Source organism: Hydra viridissima, unplaced genomic scaffold, assembly GCF_058129835.1.
Source record: "Hydra viridissima isolate aposymbiotic clone 2 unplaced genomic scaffold, HvirCarnegie_v1 scaffold_19, whole genome shotgun sequence".
Classification (NCBI taxonomy): domain Eukaryota; kingdom Metazoa; phylum Cnidaria; class Hydrozoa; order Anthoathecata; family Hydridae; genus Hydra; species Hydra viridissima.
In genome coordinates this window covers 1,001,121-1,015,151 of record NW_028324318.1, presented here as the reverse complement: position 1 = coordinate 1,015,151, position 14,031 = coordinate 1,001,121, and the positions used below count along the sequence as shown (strand labels likewise).

The following is a 14,031-nucleotide window of genomic DNA, read 5'->3' as shown; positions in this document are numbered from 1 at the left end:
GCGACAATTACTTTGACTTTTTGTAATTAAAGATCCATGAACTTTTGTAATTCAAAACGGTTTTTAACCTTTACGTAATAATTTCAAAAAAAAAGAGTCGCATTTAGAACTTTTGTTAAAAGATTATTTTAAGTAAATAAAAACTTAAGAAGACAATTTCAACCTTTATTTTCAAAAAAATTTCTAAGATATTAAGAAAATATTATATTGAAAAAAAAAAAAGTCTTATGGTTTTAAATTCCTCTTATATGAAATAAATTTTTAGATTTTTAAAAGACTTATCAAACTTAAAGAATGTAAAAACCATAAGAATTTTATGACATCACTGAAGCCAATCGAAAATTGTAGCTTTTGAAGTTAAATTTTATTGGAAGTTTTTGGTTTGGTTTACTATTAAGTGAGAAAATCGTGTTATGTGCTGCAGAAGATTACTAGCCTTTTTTGATCATCCTTGTGATACAAACTAAATAAAGTTTGTTTGGAGAATGTTTTTGAAGACTACTTTTGCATGAGCTGTTGCAAGGGTTTGTGTGGGATTTATGTGAGATATTAATGTTTTGATACGTACCAACGCCAACTATTAAAACATTAAATAAGAAGAAATGACTTTTATTAACTGTTTTAGATATTAAATAAATTTTTCATGACGAAAATTGCAAGCTTAAAAAAAAAGAAAAAGAGCTCATTAAAAAAGCTTCATGCAACAGAAATTGTTTCTTTCAACCGATAATTACAGGTGAAAAGGTTTTTGTTCAACCAAAAACAAAATTAAGAACTAAGAAAATAAAATAAATTAGTGCACACATCCATGATTGAAATATTTTTATTGAGAAAAAAAAAAAAAAAAAACACATCCGTAACGAAACACTTCTTCGTGCAATGTTTTTTTTGACTTCGTGTTTTTATTTCACTGCTTTAAAATCGTTAACTTTCGCGATTTGAACAAATTTTATATTCAAGTTAGTAAATAGTTAATTGAAGAGAAGTTTTTAAAAATTGATTAATTTATAGTTTTTTTAGTTTTTAAAATATTTACTTTTGGTGATTTAAAATATACTCAATGAAGTTTATTTTTTGTTATAGCCCATACGCTAATTAATGCCTAATATTTTTCAAGCTAATTAATGTTTAAAAATTATAAGTTTAAGAAAACTTTATATTAAAAATTTAAATACAGAGTTTTCTTTAATTTATTAGGAAAACTTCTTTAAATATATTTCTTTAATCATTTTTTTTGTTCAACAAACTCATATTCATACAACTGTTTGAAAAACTGTTTAAACTATTTAAAAAAAAAACACAATTCTTTCATTTTGTGTGTGCTTTTATACAATATACAAGGCCCAATCCTATAAATCTGAAAAATGCGTAATTTACGCATTTTTCAGATTTATAGGATTGGGCCTTGTATTAATATTTTTTTCAGATTTATAGGATTGGGCCTTAAAAAAAACAGGATTTCTGCTACGAAAAATTTCCGTAAACTTTAATCTTATATATAAAATTACGCAGAATTTTTGAATAAATTACGCAAATTTTCTCACGCAAAAAAAAAATGCTGCAACGTCTAACTTTTGCATAATTACACAAATTTTAACCAAAGAATGATTGTGCAAAGGTTCGTGAATTATTTTTCAAACCACAGATGTCTTTTTTTGTAAACAAAAGTATTTGTCCTCGAAAAACGTACCTACATAATTTTCAAAAATATCAGGGAATATTAAGTGTTTCAGTAATCTTTTGGACATTTTTGGGTGAGAAGCGTTGTTTAACTTTGTACGTATTGGGTGAGAAGCGTTGTTTAACTTTATTTAAAATATTTTAAAATCTATCAACTTGAAGATGAAACTTTTACCAAACTGGTAAGTTTACACAAGAGCAAACTCACGATTGATTGCAATATAAGACCTATCAATAGGTATCCATCACTCTACAAAACAAGGAGTTGAATGCCGTAATATTTACTAAAATGAATGAAAAATTTTTAACTACAAAACAGTTTAGCATTCAACCCCTTGCTTTGTAGAGTGACGAATTCCTATTCAAACGCTGTGATTTTTATCTATGTGTAAACTTATATAAAAGGAGCAAATGAGCTAAAGAAAAGAATTATATTTCCAACATTAGTGTGAATAGGTGAACCATTAAATAAGAAGTTTTTTATTTTAGAGATCATTTGTTTTAGAGGTTAATTATTCATTAAACAACTTGTTATATCCTCTAAAATAAATCTTTGTCATTTTAATAAATGAAGCTTGGTTTTAATCAATAAAAATTAAGCAACATATCACTGAGTACACGAATTTTTCTTCCTCTAAATTTAAGAAATGCAGGCCCTTTTTTTGACACACAAGGTAAGCACGGAATATAAAATTTACATAGTATAGATATAAACCTCTATTTTGGTACGCTAATCTCTGAAACGATGAAATAAAATTTGTTTACAAAATACAGACAAGAAAAATATTTTTCTCCAAGATATATTCCTTGTCTCTACCATGTGTGCCATAAAAAAGATAAAATTTCTCTTTTTACGTAAAAATTACCAGTTTTACGTGGAATTTGGAAAATCTGTAAGTTCGCATTTTTTTGTAGGATTGCTGTTTTGAAAATTGCGTAATTACACAAAATTTTAATTTATGCAAAAATTTTCCGCATTTACTTATTTTTTGCGTTTTGCGTAACAAGCTTTATAGGATAGGGCCCAGGCTGCGTTGCTAGTGAGCTATTTACGTCAACTAGAAGCACAGTTATCGCTTTTTTTTTCTAAATTTTTGTCAAAACCGATTTTTGATAATTTACGATTCTTCAATATTAGAAAGACAACTTTGTTTAAGCAAGCCTTGGTTTTAAAACAATGATTTAGTTTTCTTAATCTGTTGTAAAACGAAAAATTTCGAATAAAATCAAACTTGATAAAGGTAATATTTCAAAGTATTTTCATTGCTAATTTACTTTATTTATTTAAGCTAGCGTTGTTTTAATCTTTTCTATTTTTTATTTATATTCATTATTTTTAATTTATTTATTTAACTAATATTTAATTTTATTTATTGAACTTCGATTTGATAGGATTCCAGTGGATAGGAGAATTTAAATATGCGAAGAAAACGTTGTACTTAGATAACGAACACTGTACACGGAGTTTTCCATTTATCCATTCTTCCATTTAGCGCATTTCTAGAACGTATCGTTAAAACATATTTTTTACATAACCTTAATGAAAAACATAATTAAATTAAAATGGTAACCTTAACAATAACTAACTTAATTATATGACTTTGCTAAATATTTTACGGAAATGTTTAATTTACTTTATGGTTAAAAAAATAAATGCTTTTTAATTTATTTTATGGTTACAAAACTAAATATAAACTGTTATGAATATAATAATTTACATAAATTAAATTATTATGGTTTTAATACTTTACATATAAATCATTATAACCATTATAAATAAACCTTTTCTTGTTATTAAGTAAAAAATGTTATTGTAATAGCAATTATCATTGAAATTACTTTATATTTATTGTTGTAGAAAAATATTCCTGTCAACAGACCCCTTAAGAAGTTTAGATAAGGCGGAGCTTTTTGCTCTGCGTCTTACTCTGGGTGAGGCCCTATCAGTTGGAATAATGAAAAAAAATTTAAGCTTTGTTTTCCATAAGATTTTTCTTGATAACATCGCGTTTTTTGAAACTAATGTATTTTTTTGTAATAAGAAAAAACCGTTGTAATAGTTTCGTTTATGATGTTGTTTTTTTTTTTAAAAAAAAAAATTTCGTTGCCACAAAAAATCACAATCAAAAAAGTTCTGCTGGTCAGGCAACGATTGGAAATCTCTTCCCCCATGTAGTCATCCCTGGGTTCTAGAAGCCCATCGAATAAGTTGTTCAGGGCTTTGCTTATTCACTCTCCACGGGACTACAAGGAATAGCTTTCGCATATATTTTTCCTTTATTTAAGTAGGGAGTTTTGTCACGTGACGTTTTATCGCGAATAAAAAATATATCATACGTTTTTAAAAAACTTCGTTCAAAAAACGCGACAAATGATTTTATGTAGGTGTCAAAGAATAAAAACCCACCCATGAAAATAAATAGTATATACGTACATATAGATGTCATTTTTTTAGAAAAGGTTGCACTACAATAATTTTTTTGGGGACATCGTTTTGCTTTAGAATTGATAAAGTTATTTAATTTTAAATGTTTTAGTTTTGTTTATATACAAATAAATTAAGCTAATTCTTTCGTCCCCACATAAAAATAGATTCTGCAAATATTTGTTTATTTTGTCAATCAGTTTTTTTTTGTTTTTTTTTGTAGTCTAATAGGGTGGGTTTTTTGTTTTCTAAGCGGAGATTTTATAAATTTCCCCCGTCTTAAGATATTTTATTGTTAACGCAACTTTTTACGCAAGAACAAAAAAAAAGATAAAAAAGTTTTTTTTTCGGCGCCAAAAGTTTAACGAAATACTTTAAGGAAATATTTCATAAAATGTATATGAATTGAAAATATTAAAACACGAATATCTTTGGAACCAAATAAGCTACAGAAGTGGTTGAAACCATTTTGAAAATAAAATATATTAAGGAATCCAATGCATTTGAAATAAAAAAGATTTTCTTTGGCTATAAAAATTGCCTAAACTCCCTACTGACAGCATATTATAAAAGAACGTTTTCACTTTCACTCTTAGACTTCCTTTATACTCTTTTTCAGTTAATTGTAAATCTTTGCTGAGGAGAGTGCTTACTAGTGGGTAGGGAGGAAAGGGATGTGTATTTCCAGACAACTGCGAAAAAACTGCGACTTGATAATGCTATCAATAAAATAACAAAAAGAACTACACCTAGCCACGGAAACTTTTAAAATTGCTGATGCAATCAAAAATTTAATCTGCAATTTCAGTACGATAAATAAGTGTATGTAATATTTAAAACAGGTGGAAATATAGTTTTTCCGGGGCAGACGCTCAGGAAAAGTAAACGAAAACATACGAAAAATTATTTGCATGTTATCGCGTAATAGAATAAACAAGAGGACATTTTGGTACAAAAGAACACATCGTCAAACGGATATTTTTTTTGCAAGCATACAAAACACACCCGGCTTTGTTATTTTAAATTTAAGAGGACGCTTGGAACCAGAATTGTAGAGAATTGTTTGAAGTCGCTTTTCACCTTTGAAGCCAATTTCGTCTAAATTCCAAACATTTAACGCAGAGAGTTCAATGATATTTGCTTCAAGAAATTGAGTCTTGGATGTATTGAATTTTTTATTTATGTTATCTTTAGTAAAAGGAGCTACTCTGAGCATAGGCGCCGAGTCCACGGGGGCAACAGGGGCAGTGGCCCCCCTCCTCCAGAAATTTACACTAATAGTATATTATCACGGATTATCTCGGGGGCGAATAGATATTCTGGCCCTCATGATAATCCGTGATAATATATAACTAGTATAAATTTCCGGGACGGGGAGGGGGGTCCCGCCCCTGTTGCCCCCGTGAACTCGGCGCCTATGACTCTGAGTATTGCAATTTTTCATGCAGTTCTCTCGCTTCATCTGTTTCTAACGTTTGATGAAAGTACAGTGCCAAGCTTTGCCTGGTTTACTGTTCATAAATAAATTAATACTTCTTTACGGGTCCTACCAAACCGGCAAGTTCAATAAGCATTTCAGCTTATGTTAATTCAGTAAGAGTACTTAAAATGGTGACTGTGCCAGTATCAATAGAGCTTGCAGGGTTCTTTATCCTGAATGATAAAGTTGTCTTTAGAATATCTTACATAAGTGGATGCTTTGCATAATGAGAAGTCATCTTATTTTGTTTGTGCAATCGTTGCATTGAGTTGCTGGTCTATGTAATTCCTTGTTTTTTTATTTACTCATATTTATATATGGACTTGTTGCATAACTGAATTTAATAAATAAGTGTGAAATATTTTTATAAATATATAAAATAAGTAAAAAGTGTGTTTAACTAAACAGAAAACCTTTTTATTTCAGTTTTTCTTCGTATCTTTCTTCCGAAAACTAGCAAAGTTAATTCTGAAAAAAGGGTCGTCTTCAGCAGAATTTTTACTGCAAAACTACATTTAATGTTTAGCGCTGAATGTTTTTGTTTACGAAACTGAAAAGTCAGCGAATAAAATTTAAAACAATTTACTCAAAGGAACTCTTTTTAACTCATGTTAAAATTTTTAAATATTTTTTTTTCCGTATGATGGAGCAAAAAATTCTATACATTAATGTGAAAAAAAAAAGATTCAAAACGTTTTTCCCTTTAAAAAGTAGTTCGTAAAAACTAAAAATGCCAGTTGTACAGTTTTACTTAACGTTTAATTATACCCGCTTTCATTCTCGTTAACTAAAAAACTTTTGTGGTCAAAATATTCAAAGGAATAAATTGAAAGGATTTAAAACTAAACTGAATCAAAAACTTTTGATCGCAACGAACTTCTTTAAAAGCTGTTTAATTTAGACAACGCATGATTCTTGGTATTTAAAAAGTTATGGCGTCCTCCTTGTTGCAGCTTTTCTTAATTCAATCTCTTAATTATAATTTTTTTTTTTTGATTACTCGAAAAAAAACTTTTTTTTCAGTTATTATTTTTTAAGATTTTTTAAATTTTTTATTTTTAATGCGACTTCGTGTTATTATACTTCGTGTCATTATACGCGTACAATTTATACAATGTAATGACTGCATTACAATGAAATATTTGTTCACTCTCTGGCCAAATTCACCCGTGGCGTCTGTACTTTTTGGAAGGTCGTTTTTTTCTCCGCAAAGATTAATGCATTGGATTGAGAAAACAAACGGAGTGCTTTCATCGTAATGTTTTCTGTATTTTTAAATAAAAAAAAAAAGAGTAAATAAAAGTAAAATTATTAAAAAAACTGCATACTCTTTCAGTTTATTTTAAGATAAAATGATTGAAATAGTTATTTTGGGGGATAGTTTTGCCCTATACAAACCGGTTTAATTCTCAATTACGTCACAAATAATCTATAATGAACGATGATTTACAAGAATTTATAAGAGAAACAGTAGCTGCTAATGGTTGAGAGGAACTAATCAGCTGATTGATAGGACTTATTAACAAATATATAAATGTTCCGATAATTTACATATTTCTGCAAATAACATAATAAATTAGCATCTGTTTTGAAGTAAATCTCTGACGAAGCTAGCTGAGCATTTAAAAATGATTTGAAATACATCATATTATAAAATCTTTCGTATTATACAAATTTTATCGAGACTCTTACAACTCAGTTTAATGAGCTCTAAAGAAGTTCTGAATATGGTCTTATTTAAATCACTCTGTTGCCTTATTTAAGCAATTAGTAATAAATATTCCTGACTAAAAGCGTTTGAGATGTGTGATTCTGTAATTTGAAAGGCACCAAAAATTTACTGCAAGGAAAAGGGCGAAGTTTCAGGTAGCCACCTTTCTTGCAGAATATTTGTTGTTATTGTCTTTGCGTGTGACTAAGAAAAAGTTTCTTTTAAAAAAAAAACAACCATTGTAACGTTTGTTTCTGTTAGAAAAAAGTTAATTATTTTCCAATATATCTATTTACAAAAAAGCATACAGCAATCGACAAAAGCCATGAGAAAAATTAAAATAAATTTTTTTAATTTTTCATAATTACAGCTAGTGAGTCCCCAACCAGTTGAAGCCATAGGACGAAGTCCTCGCCAAGCCCATCTCTCGACGGGTACCTAAAGTTTTATTAAATGAAATTTTTTGAAATTTGAAATTTGTTGAATGCAAACACATGATTGACTTTTGTAAAAAGTGGATTGAAATTTTTATTAGTGCGTACCATAAAAAAAATGATGCGCTCTGACTAAAACTTTGCACAACAAGCTATTTGCTTTTTACTTTATTTTCTACCTTAGTAAATGAACTACAATGACTTCGTTGCGTAAATTGCGTAAATTTTTCGTACAAATCGATAAGATCATCAACATAAAAATCTAATAGTTCTCCAACATTTTAAATCGATAACAATATCTTTGAAAATCTGTTCGTGTTTGTAAAAATGTTATAAAACACAGGTCATTGCAAACGGTATTCACTTAGAATATATAATATCCTTAGACAGTAAGAAATATATTTTCAAAAAGAAATAAAAATACACTTTTACATAATTTACAGTAATCACATAAAAGACTTAAAAGAAATGTAAGGAGCAAAGATTGCGCACAAGTATACAACTTTACATTTTAAGGACTGAATTTAGCAATAAAAGTGAAGAATTTAGATTTTCCTCAAACTCGACATGCAAGTCGTGAATATGATCCGAAAAATGTTACACATATTTCAAATTCAGCATAATGTTTACTTTTTACATACATTCTCTAAGAGCATTTCTGCATATTTTTTTAAATAAAAATAAATTTTCCTTATACTGCAACAGTTTTTGATAGGTCTTATGCGTTGGCCTTATAGCGCATTTCGAAGATAAGGTAACTAAGCGAGTAAAACAACAAACAACTATATTTTCAGAATGTCACCCTAATGTATATAATATCACCTCTGGCTGCTAAGACGATTTCGTGCGCTGACAGGTTTTCTACGCTGACCTTATAGGGCGTTTCGAAGATAGGTAACTAAGCAAGCAAAACAATAAACAACTATATTTTAAAAATGTCACCCTAATGTATTTAATCTCACCTCTGGCTACTAAGGAGGTTTCATGCGCTGACATTGCAACGCATTTCGAAGTTGAGTAACTAAGCAGGTGTCAGAGCAACACAACCTTTATATAAATAAATTAAACTAAAATTATTAAGCAAACATTCACAAAATTTTTAAGTAAAAGTAACATATTGTCACGCAAATGGAAACTACAAATATGGTAAAATTTGAGTTGTTATTTTTTTAATTCATAGAAAGCTTTTTCAGGTAATAATATCTAAAATCGGATAGTGATTTTTTAAATTCAATTATATTATTTGGTAATTTAGTTTGATTTTTAAAAATCTTGAAAAATCTCATTGTTTTAAAATTACGAAATCTTTCCTTTTTCCGTCAATATCCGAATATTCAAAAATCAATATATTAAATATTACTACTGATCGCTCAGTATTGACGGACAAGTATGGTGATTGATATTATGTTTTGTGTTTAAATAAGAAATATTACAAAACACAGGTGATTCTTTAATAAAATGTAATTACCTAAGTATGATTAAGAGTTTACAAGAAAAATTTTGACTAAGTAATTAATAAAAATAGACAAATAAATTCATAAAGCTCACATAAAAAGAACAAGCTTATTAGATGATGCATATAAACAAACATATATGCAAAAAAAGCAAGGAAATAAGAATAGGATGACTAAAGAAACTTTTAAAAGTCAAGTAAGTGAGAAACTTGTTTCCAACTCTTAAGTCTTTATTTAAAAGTGTTCTGTATACCTACTTTTTTTTCTTCTGCGCTAACGTTTTAATTTTTTTGTTTCTGTGTCCTTTTCCCGTTTTTTCTTTTTGTCACTACATTCTTAGTAAAACATAAACTAAAATCTAATGTTTTGTGGGAAGGGAACTTATTTATCACAACTGACGCTAAATACTTTTGTGTAATATCCGTTAAAGCAACTTTCCTGTTCATGAAGTTATCAATAGATTTTTATTACTATGAAGAACTACGCTGAAAATCTGCCTAAAATAAGAATTTCTAACTCTTTTATTTTTGAACGCAGTTATTTTCACCTTAAATTTAATAAGTACTTCCTAGTAATGTTCTCAGAACATAAATGTATAACCTCAAACTAAAAACCTGTATTTTAAGGCCATTGACTAAAAAATGAATTGGTGCTGAAAATGATGGCAGGTAAAAATTCTTTGTATTTCATACAAGGACTTGCTTTAAATTAATACCAAAACGTTGTTTACTGAGCTATTTAGCATCCAAAACGAATTTTCTGGATTATTTATAGTAGGATAACTGCTGACTTCGAAGACTTAAAATTGAGCATTATTTTTAAGTATATACGTTCACACCAGGCTGTTTTTGTGAAGTCTTAAATAGAAATTTGAAAATATTGTCTAGATTGTGTTAGCGTCCTCAAGAAAGGAGAGAAGAGTTGAGGTAATTTAAATGAATCTCTCAGTTTCCGTAATTAATTTCAATGGTTTTATTAGGCTTCGTTCGCTAGTTATATTAGCTTTACAATAAAATTAACAAGTGAACCAGAACTAGTTTATACGCGTAGGAACTCTTATTTTTCATCAATATTCAAATTGATTTTAGAGAGAAAATCAAGAAGATATTGCCGGTAAATATTGCACACGAGAAGAAGACCCAGAACACTTTTACGCTCAGCACATTAATGACGAAATAGGTACTTTTCATTCTTTAGAAAACGACGATTGTAAAGCTGATTTATAAAAAAAAAAAAGATTTACAAAGAAAAAAAATTACTTTGTTTTAGGATTCGGTGTATTTACAAGTAAAAGAATAGAGAAAGGTAGTTTTCTTTTGGAATATGCTGGAAATTTGCAAAACGCAGAAAAAGGAGAACTTAGCCTATCGAAACACTTTGAAGATAACCGCGGATGTTATGTTTATTTCTTCGATTGGAATGGCAAAAAGCTTAGGTGAAGCATTTAATTTAAACTCTTATACAAGTTGCTTTTTGTCACAACGTATTTTACTAATCGCCTAAAATCTTTTAGTATTGACGCCACAAACAGCAAAAGATTGGGGAGATATGTCAACGATGCTCCCATTAGCAAAGCAAATGCCAAAATGAAAAAAATAATAGTAGAGGGCACTCCACGCCTTTGCCTTTTTGCTTTGAGAAACATTCAAGCAGATGAAGAAATACGCTATGATTATGGAGTAAAAAATTTACATTGGCGACAGGTAGATTATCTAATTAAATTCAATTATGCAAAAAAAAAAAAAAAAAACAAAAAAAAAAAACAAAACTCGCACATTCACCCTAACTCAAGTGTAAAAAAATTATTTAGGTCAGATTCTTTTTAAATTTAGAAAAAACCAATAAAACCCCTGAAAAGCATAGGCACAATGGTAAGTCTGTTAGAGCTTTGATTATAGGAAAGAAATTCTTTTCCAACAATTCAAATTTAATGAATCAGCTAATTTCATTTTTTTCAACGTCTTAGGTTCAGAAAAAAGCAAGCCAAAGAAATCCCAATACGTCTAAGGAAATTGAACCTCGAAATTACCGATGTTTTGTGAGACTTGAACCTATCTTCGACTCATTAAGCGGTGGGTATAAGCAAACTTCTTTAAGAATCTTGAATAAACCTTTCCTCAGTGAATATTAACCCATCTTGTTAGCTTTAATAAACGAATGGTTCAAAATGAACTCTTAGACTGGTTTAAACTCGCTTCTCATCATGATCATAATATCAAGCCTAATGTAACAAATAAAATGCAAAAATAATTAATACAAATTGATGGATATATTAATACTGATATAATATTTTGGTATTATTTCCAGAGTTAAGAAGTTATAATTCTGAAAAAGTGCTCGAAGAGCCCAAAGAAAAGTATATAGGTAAGCAAGTATTTTAAAAACTAATTAATATTTCTTAATATTACCGAAACCAAGGCAAGAGACATCAAATTCCAAATATCTTTGATACTCAAAAATACGAGAGAACTAATGGCATCGCTTGTTCCTTCAGAATAATCTGTTGGATTGAATATCTTGATCGATATTGCCTCACACTCCTCCAGTTCTGCTTACTTCAATATTCACCACCAAACTTTGCTGTTTTTCTTTCAAGAAACAATGACATACAATTTTATTTATTGACACCACTTGTTATATAAATTTAAATGACCTTATTAACTTAATTTCTGCACTACCATAATAAAATTGTGCTCCAAACTAAAATATTTAACCTTAATTCTGCATTTGTAAATAAAATATCACGCTATTGAAAAGACTTACAAACCAGTCAAGCAGCTAGTGATTTTAAGGGATTCGCAGTTTTAAAGTCGGTAAATAAAAAAAATATTGTGTAAGAATTGTTGCGCAAAATTAAGGTTTAAGTCTTAATTTTTAGATATCAACTAATTTATGCTAAGGAGGAGGGATGAGATATATTTTTTTGTTGTTTGCGTCCCCTATCATTTTCATACTCTTTGATAGGCCTAAAATAGAACTTCAGATCATAACCAAAAGAATTTAAAACTGAACTTGCGGGGAAATGCTACTAATAACAATTGCTTAAAAAGCATTTTATTTTAATAAAATTAATGAGCTAAGAAAATTTTTTCTTAGATTCACCAGATTGCAACTTAGAAATTTCTGAAAACTTAGACAAGTTGATTGATATTTGCATTAAAGGTAAATATTTTATGCCTTTTTACAACTATAAGTTGTCCCTTTAATCTGCTTCTATAAATTATAATTAAAAACTATATCTAAAATTTTTTACAGATAACAATGAGATATTGTCTAAAGGTTCCATTAAGTTAACTGATGAAGATGAACCAACTGAAGAAAATTGTAAGAGTGAGTTGTATATATATGAGAAACTAAAATACACTTTATGAAAAGTCAACTGGGAAACATGCTTCAGCATCCAATCATAGCTGTTGCATACTAAATGACTTAAAAAATCTTTTATTTGGCATTTAGTGGAAAAATGAAAAAACTACTAAAGCCAAATACTTACAAATAATACTAAAATAGTTTTAGATATGTATTACCACTGTAACTTTTATTCCTAAAAAACTTTAAAGTAGAAACTTAAATTTAACTTACCTCATTTATCATCACAAGGAAGTCAGCTATAACTATAATAAAAGTATTTTGCATTAATAGATTGCAGCTTTCAAAGTTCTCCAGACTTATTAGACGAATTAGTGGCGAAAGTTATAAATGAACAGACAGGTTGTTAATATATGCATTTTACAAAGTTCAATTTGCTGAAAATAATCATGTGAAAACACACATAAACTTTAAAATATATTTATAGATAACAGTGTTCCATGCCAAGTCAATTTAGACAGTGAACTGACACTAGGAGAGCAAACAGGTAAGTCATACTAAATTGAATATTTCAAAGAAGATGCACTGTGAAAAATATAAATTGAACTTATATGAAATATCTAAGGCTTTTAAACTACTTTGTAAATAGCTGCTTGCATAATGTTTATTCAACACATGATGATAATAATGATTAATTCTTCTCTCTTAGATGATATTGACTTCAAAATTTGTGAACTGAACTCCTTTTGTTCAGAAGTGAGTATTTTTTCTCTCTAAGTGATTAAATTGCCCAATGAGAAAGAGTAGGATTTATTAGACATAAACCACTAACCTTTAGAGAAGTCTAAAGTTGTTTTAAAACTTTGCCATTTCCATTATAGATCTACTGCTTTTAAATTTTCACTTCGTATTGTGTAACTGTAAAATTAAAAATTAATAAATATACATTAACTTATATAAACACTCAAATATAAGGATGTGCTACATTTTAATTTTTTTATTGACTTAACAATTTCCTGTCCTCTTTTTTACATTAAAAATACAGTAACAGTGTTTTAGCAAACATTGAAAATATTTTTAGTACTTTAAGCTTCATTTAAAATTCTTTTATTACTTTAAACTCATTACAAATAAAAAAAATATATATGTATACAAAAAGCTTACCAAACAATGCTCAGACACTCAGTTGGCACAGTTAAAGTATTTTATAAGTACAGATAAGCGCTAATAGGACATTATAATAATTGCATGATACAATAAAATTATTACAAAAAATGCTCCAAAATCAAATGATTTATGCTTTAAAGCATTCAAATTTATTCTTTATTGTTTTCACACAAAAACCTACAATGATTTTAAAAGTAAGCAATTACAAAAACATAAATACCATGCCTAAAAATTAAATTTAATTAGTATTTTATTTCCAGGAACCACTATTAAATACATCAAGTGTAGAAGAATTGATAGAGACCAAAAGCGATCAGAATATAACTGAGAATGTAATCTGATTCATTTTCTATTTCATTATTATTATTTCT

General features: G+C 28.4%; 4 protein-coding genes and 1 long non-coding RNA gene across 5 annotated transcripts in view; 4 read left to right on the top strand and 1 right to left on the bottom strand.

Annotated features, from left to right (window-relative positions):
- The window catches only part of LOC149876555 (uncharacterized), a 345,360-nt gene that overhangs the window by 124,008 nt on the left and 207,321 nt on the right, over nucleotides 1-14,031 (top strand). The window lies entirely within an intron of this gene.
- Nucleotides 1-14,031, bottom strand: part of LOC149876579 (uncharacterized) — a 295,309-nt gene that overhangs the window by 183,873 nt on the left and 97,405 nt on the right. The window lies entirely within an intron of this gene.
- On the top strand, nucleotides 8,664-10,800 carry LOC145187706 (histone-lysine N-methyltransferase set-1-like; the record flags this gene model as incomplete). The annotated part of the gene is made up of 5 exons (XM_090075242.1): nucleotides 8,664-8,876; nucleotides 10,072-10,110; nucleotides 10,273-10,363; nucleotides 10,454-10,619; nucleotides 10,698-10,800. Coding segments are annotated over exons 1-5 (417 nt in total), but the record flags the coding sequence as incomplete, so codon positions are not given.
- Nucleotides 10,833-11,300, top strand: LOC149876589 (uncharacterized). The gene is made up of 3 exons (XR_016448648.1): nucleotides 10,833-10,887; nucleotides 11,017-11,055; nucleotides 11,151-11,300. It is a non-coding gene; the product is annotated as an uncharacterized LOC149876589 (long non-coding RNA).
- Nucleotides 11,342-14,013, top strand: LOC149876588 (uncharacterized). The gene is made up of 7 exons (XM_090075241.1): nucleotides 11,342-11,410; nucleotides 11,494-11,548; nucleotides 12,281-12,346; nucleotides 12,440-12,514; nucleotides 12,981-13,040; nucleotides 13,203-13,249; nucleotides 13,921-14,013. Exons 1-7 carry the CDS (start codon nucleotides 11,342-11,344, stop codon nucleotides 13,999-14,001), a joined length of 453 nt encoding a protein of 150 aa, XP_089931367.1. The 3' UTR covers nucleotides 14,002-14,013.

Bases quoted from the DNA above. Each gene is read 5' to 3' on its own strand.
- LOC149876588 (XM_090075241.1), top strand. From the start codon at position 11,342: ATGGTTCAAAATGAACTCTTAGACTGGTTTAAACTCGCTTCTCATCAT. The intron at 12,515-12,980 runs GTGAGTTGTATA...ATATATTTATAG, and splicing joins AACTGAAGAAAATTGTAAGA to ATAACAGTGTTCCATGCCAA. The intron at 13,041-13,202 runs GTAAGTCATACT...CTTCTCTCTTAG, and splicing joins GACACTAGGAGAGCAAACAG to ATGATATTGACTTCAAAATT.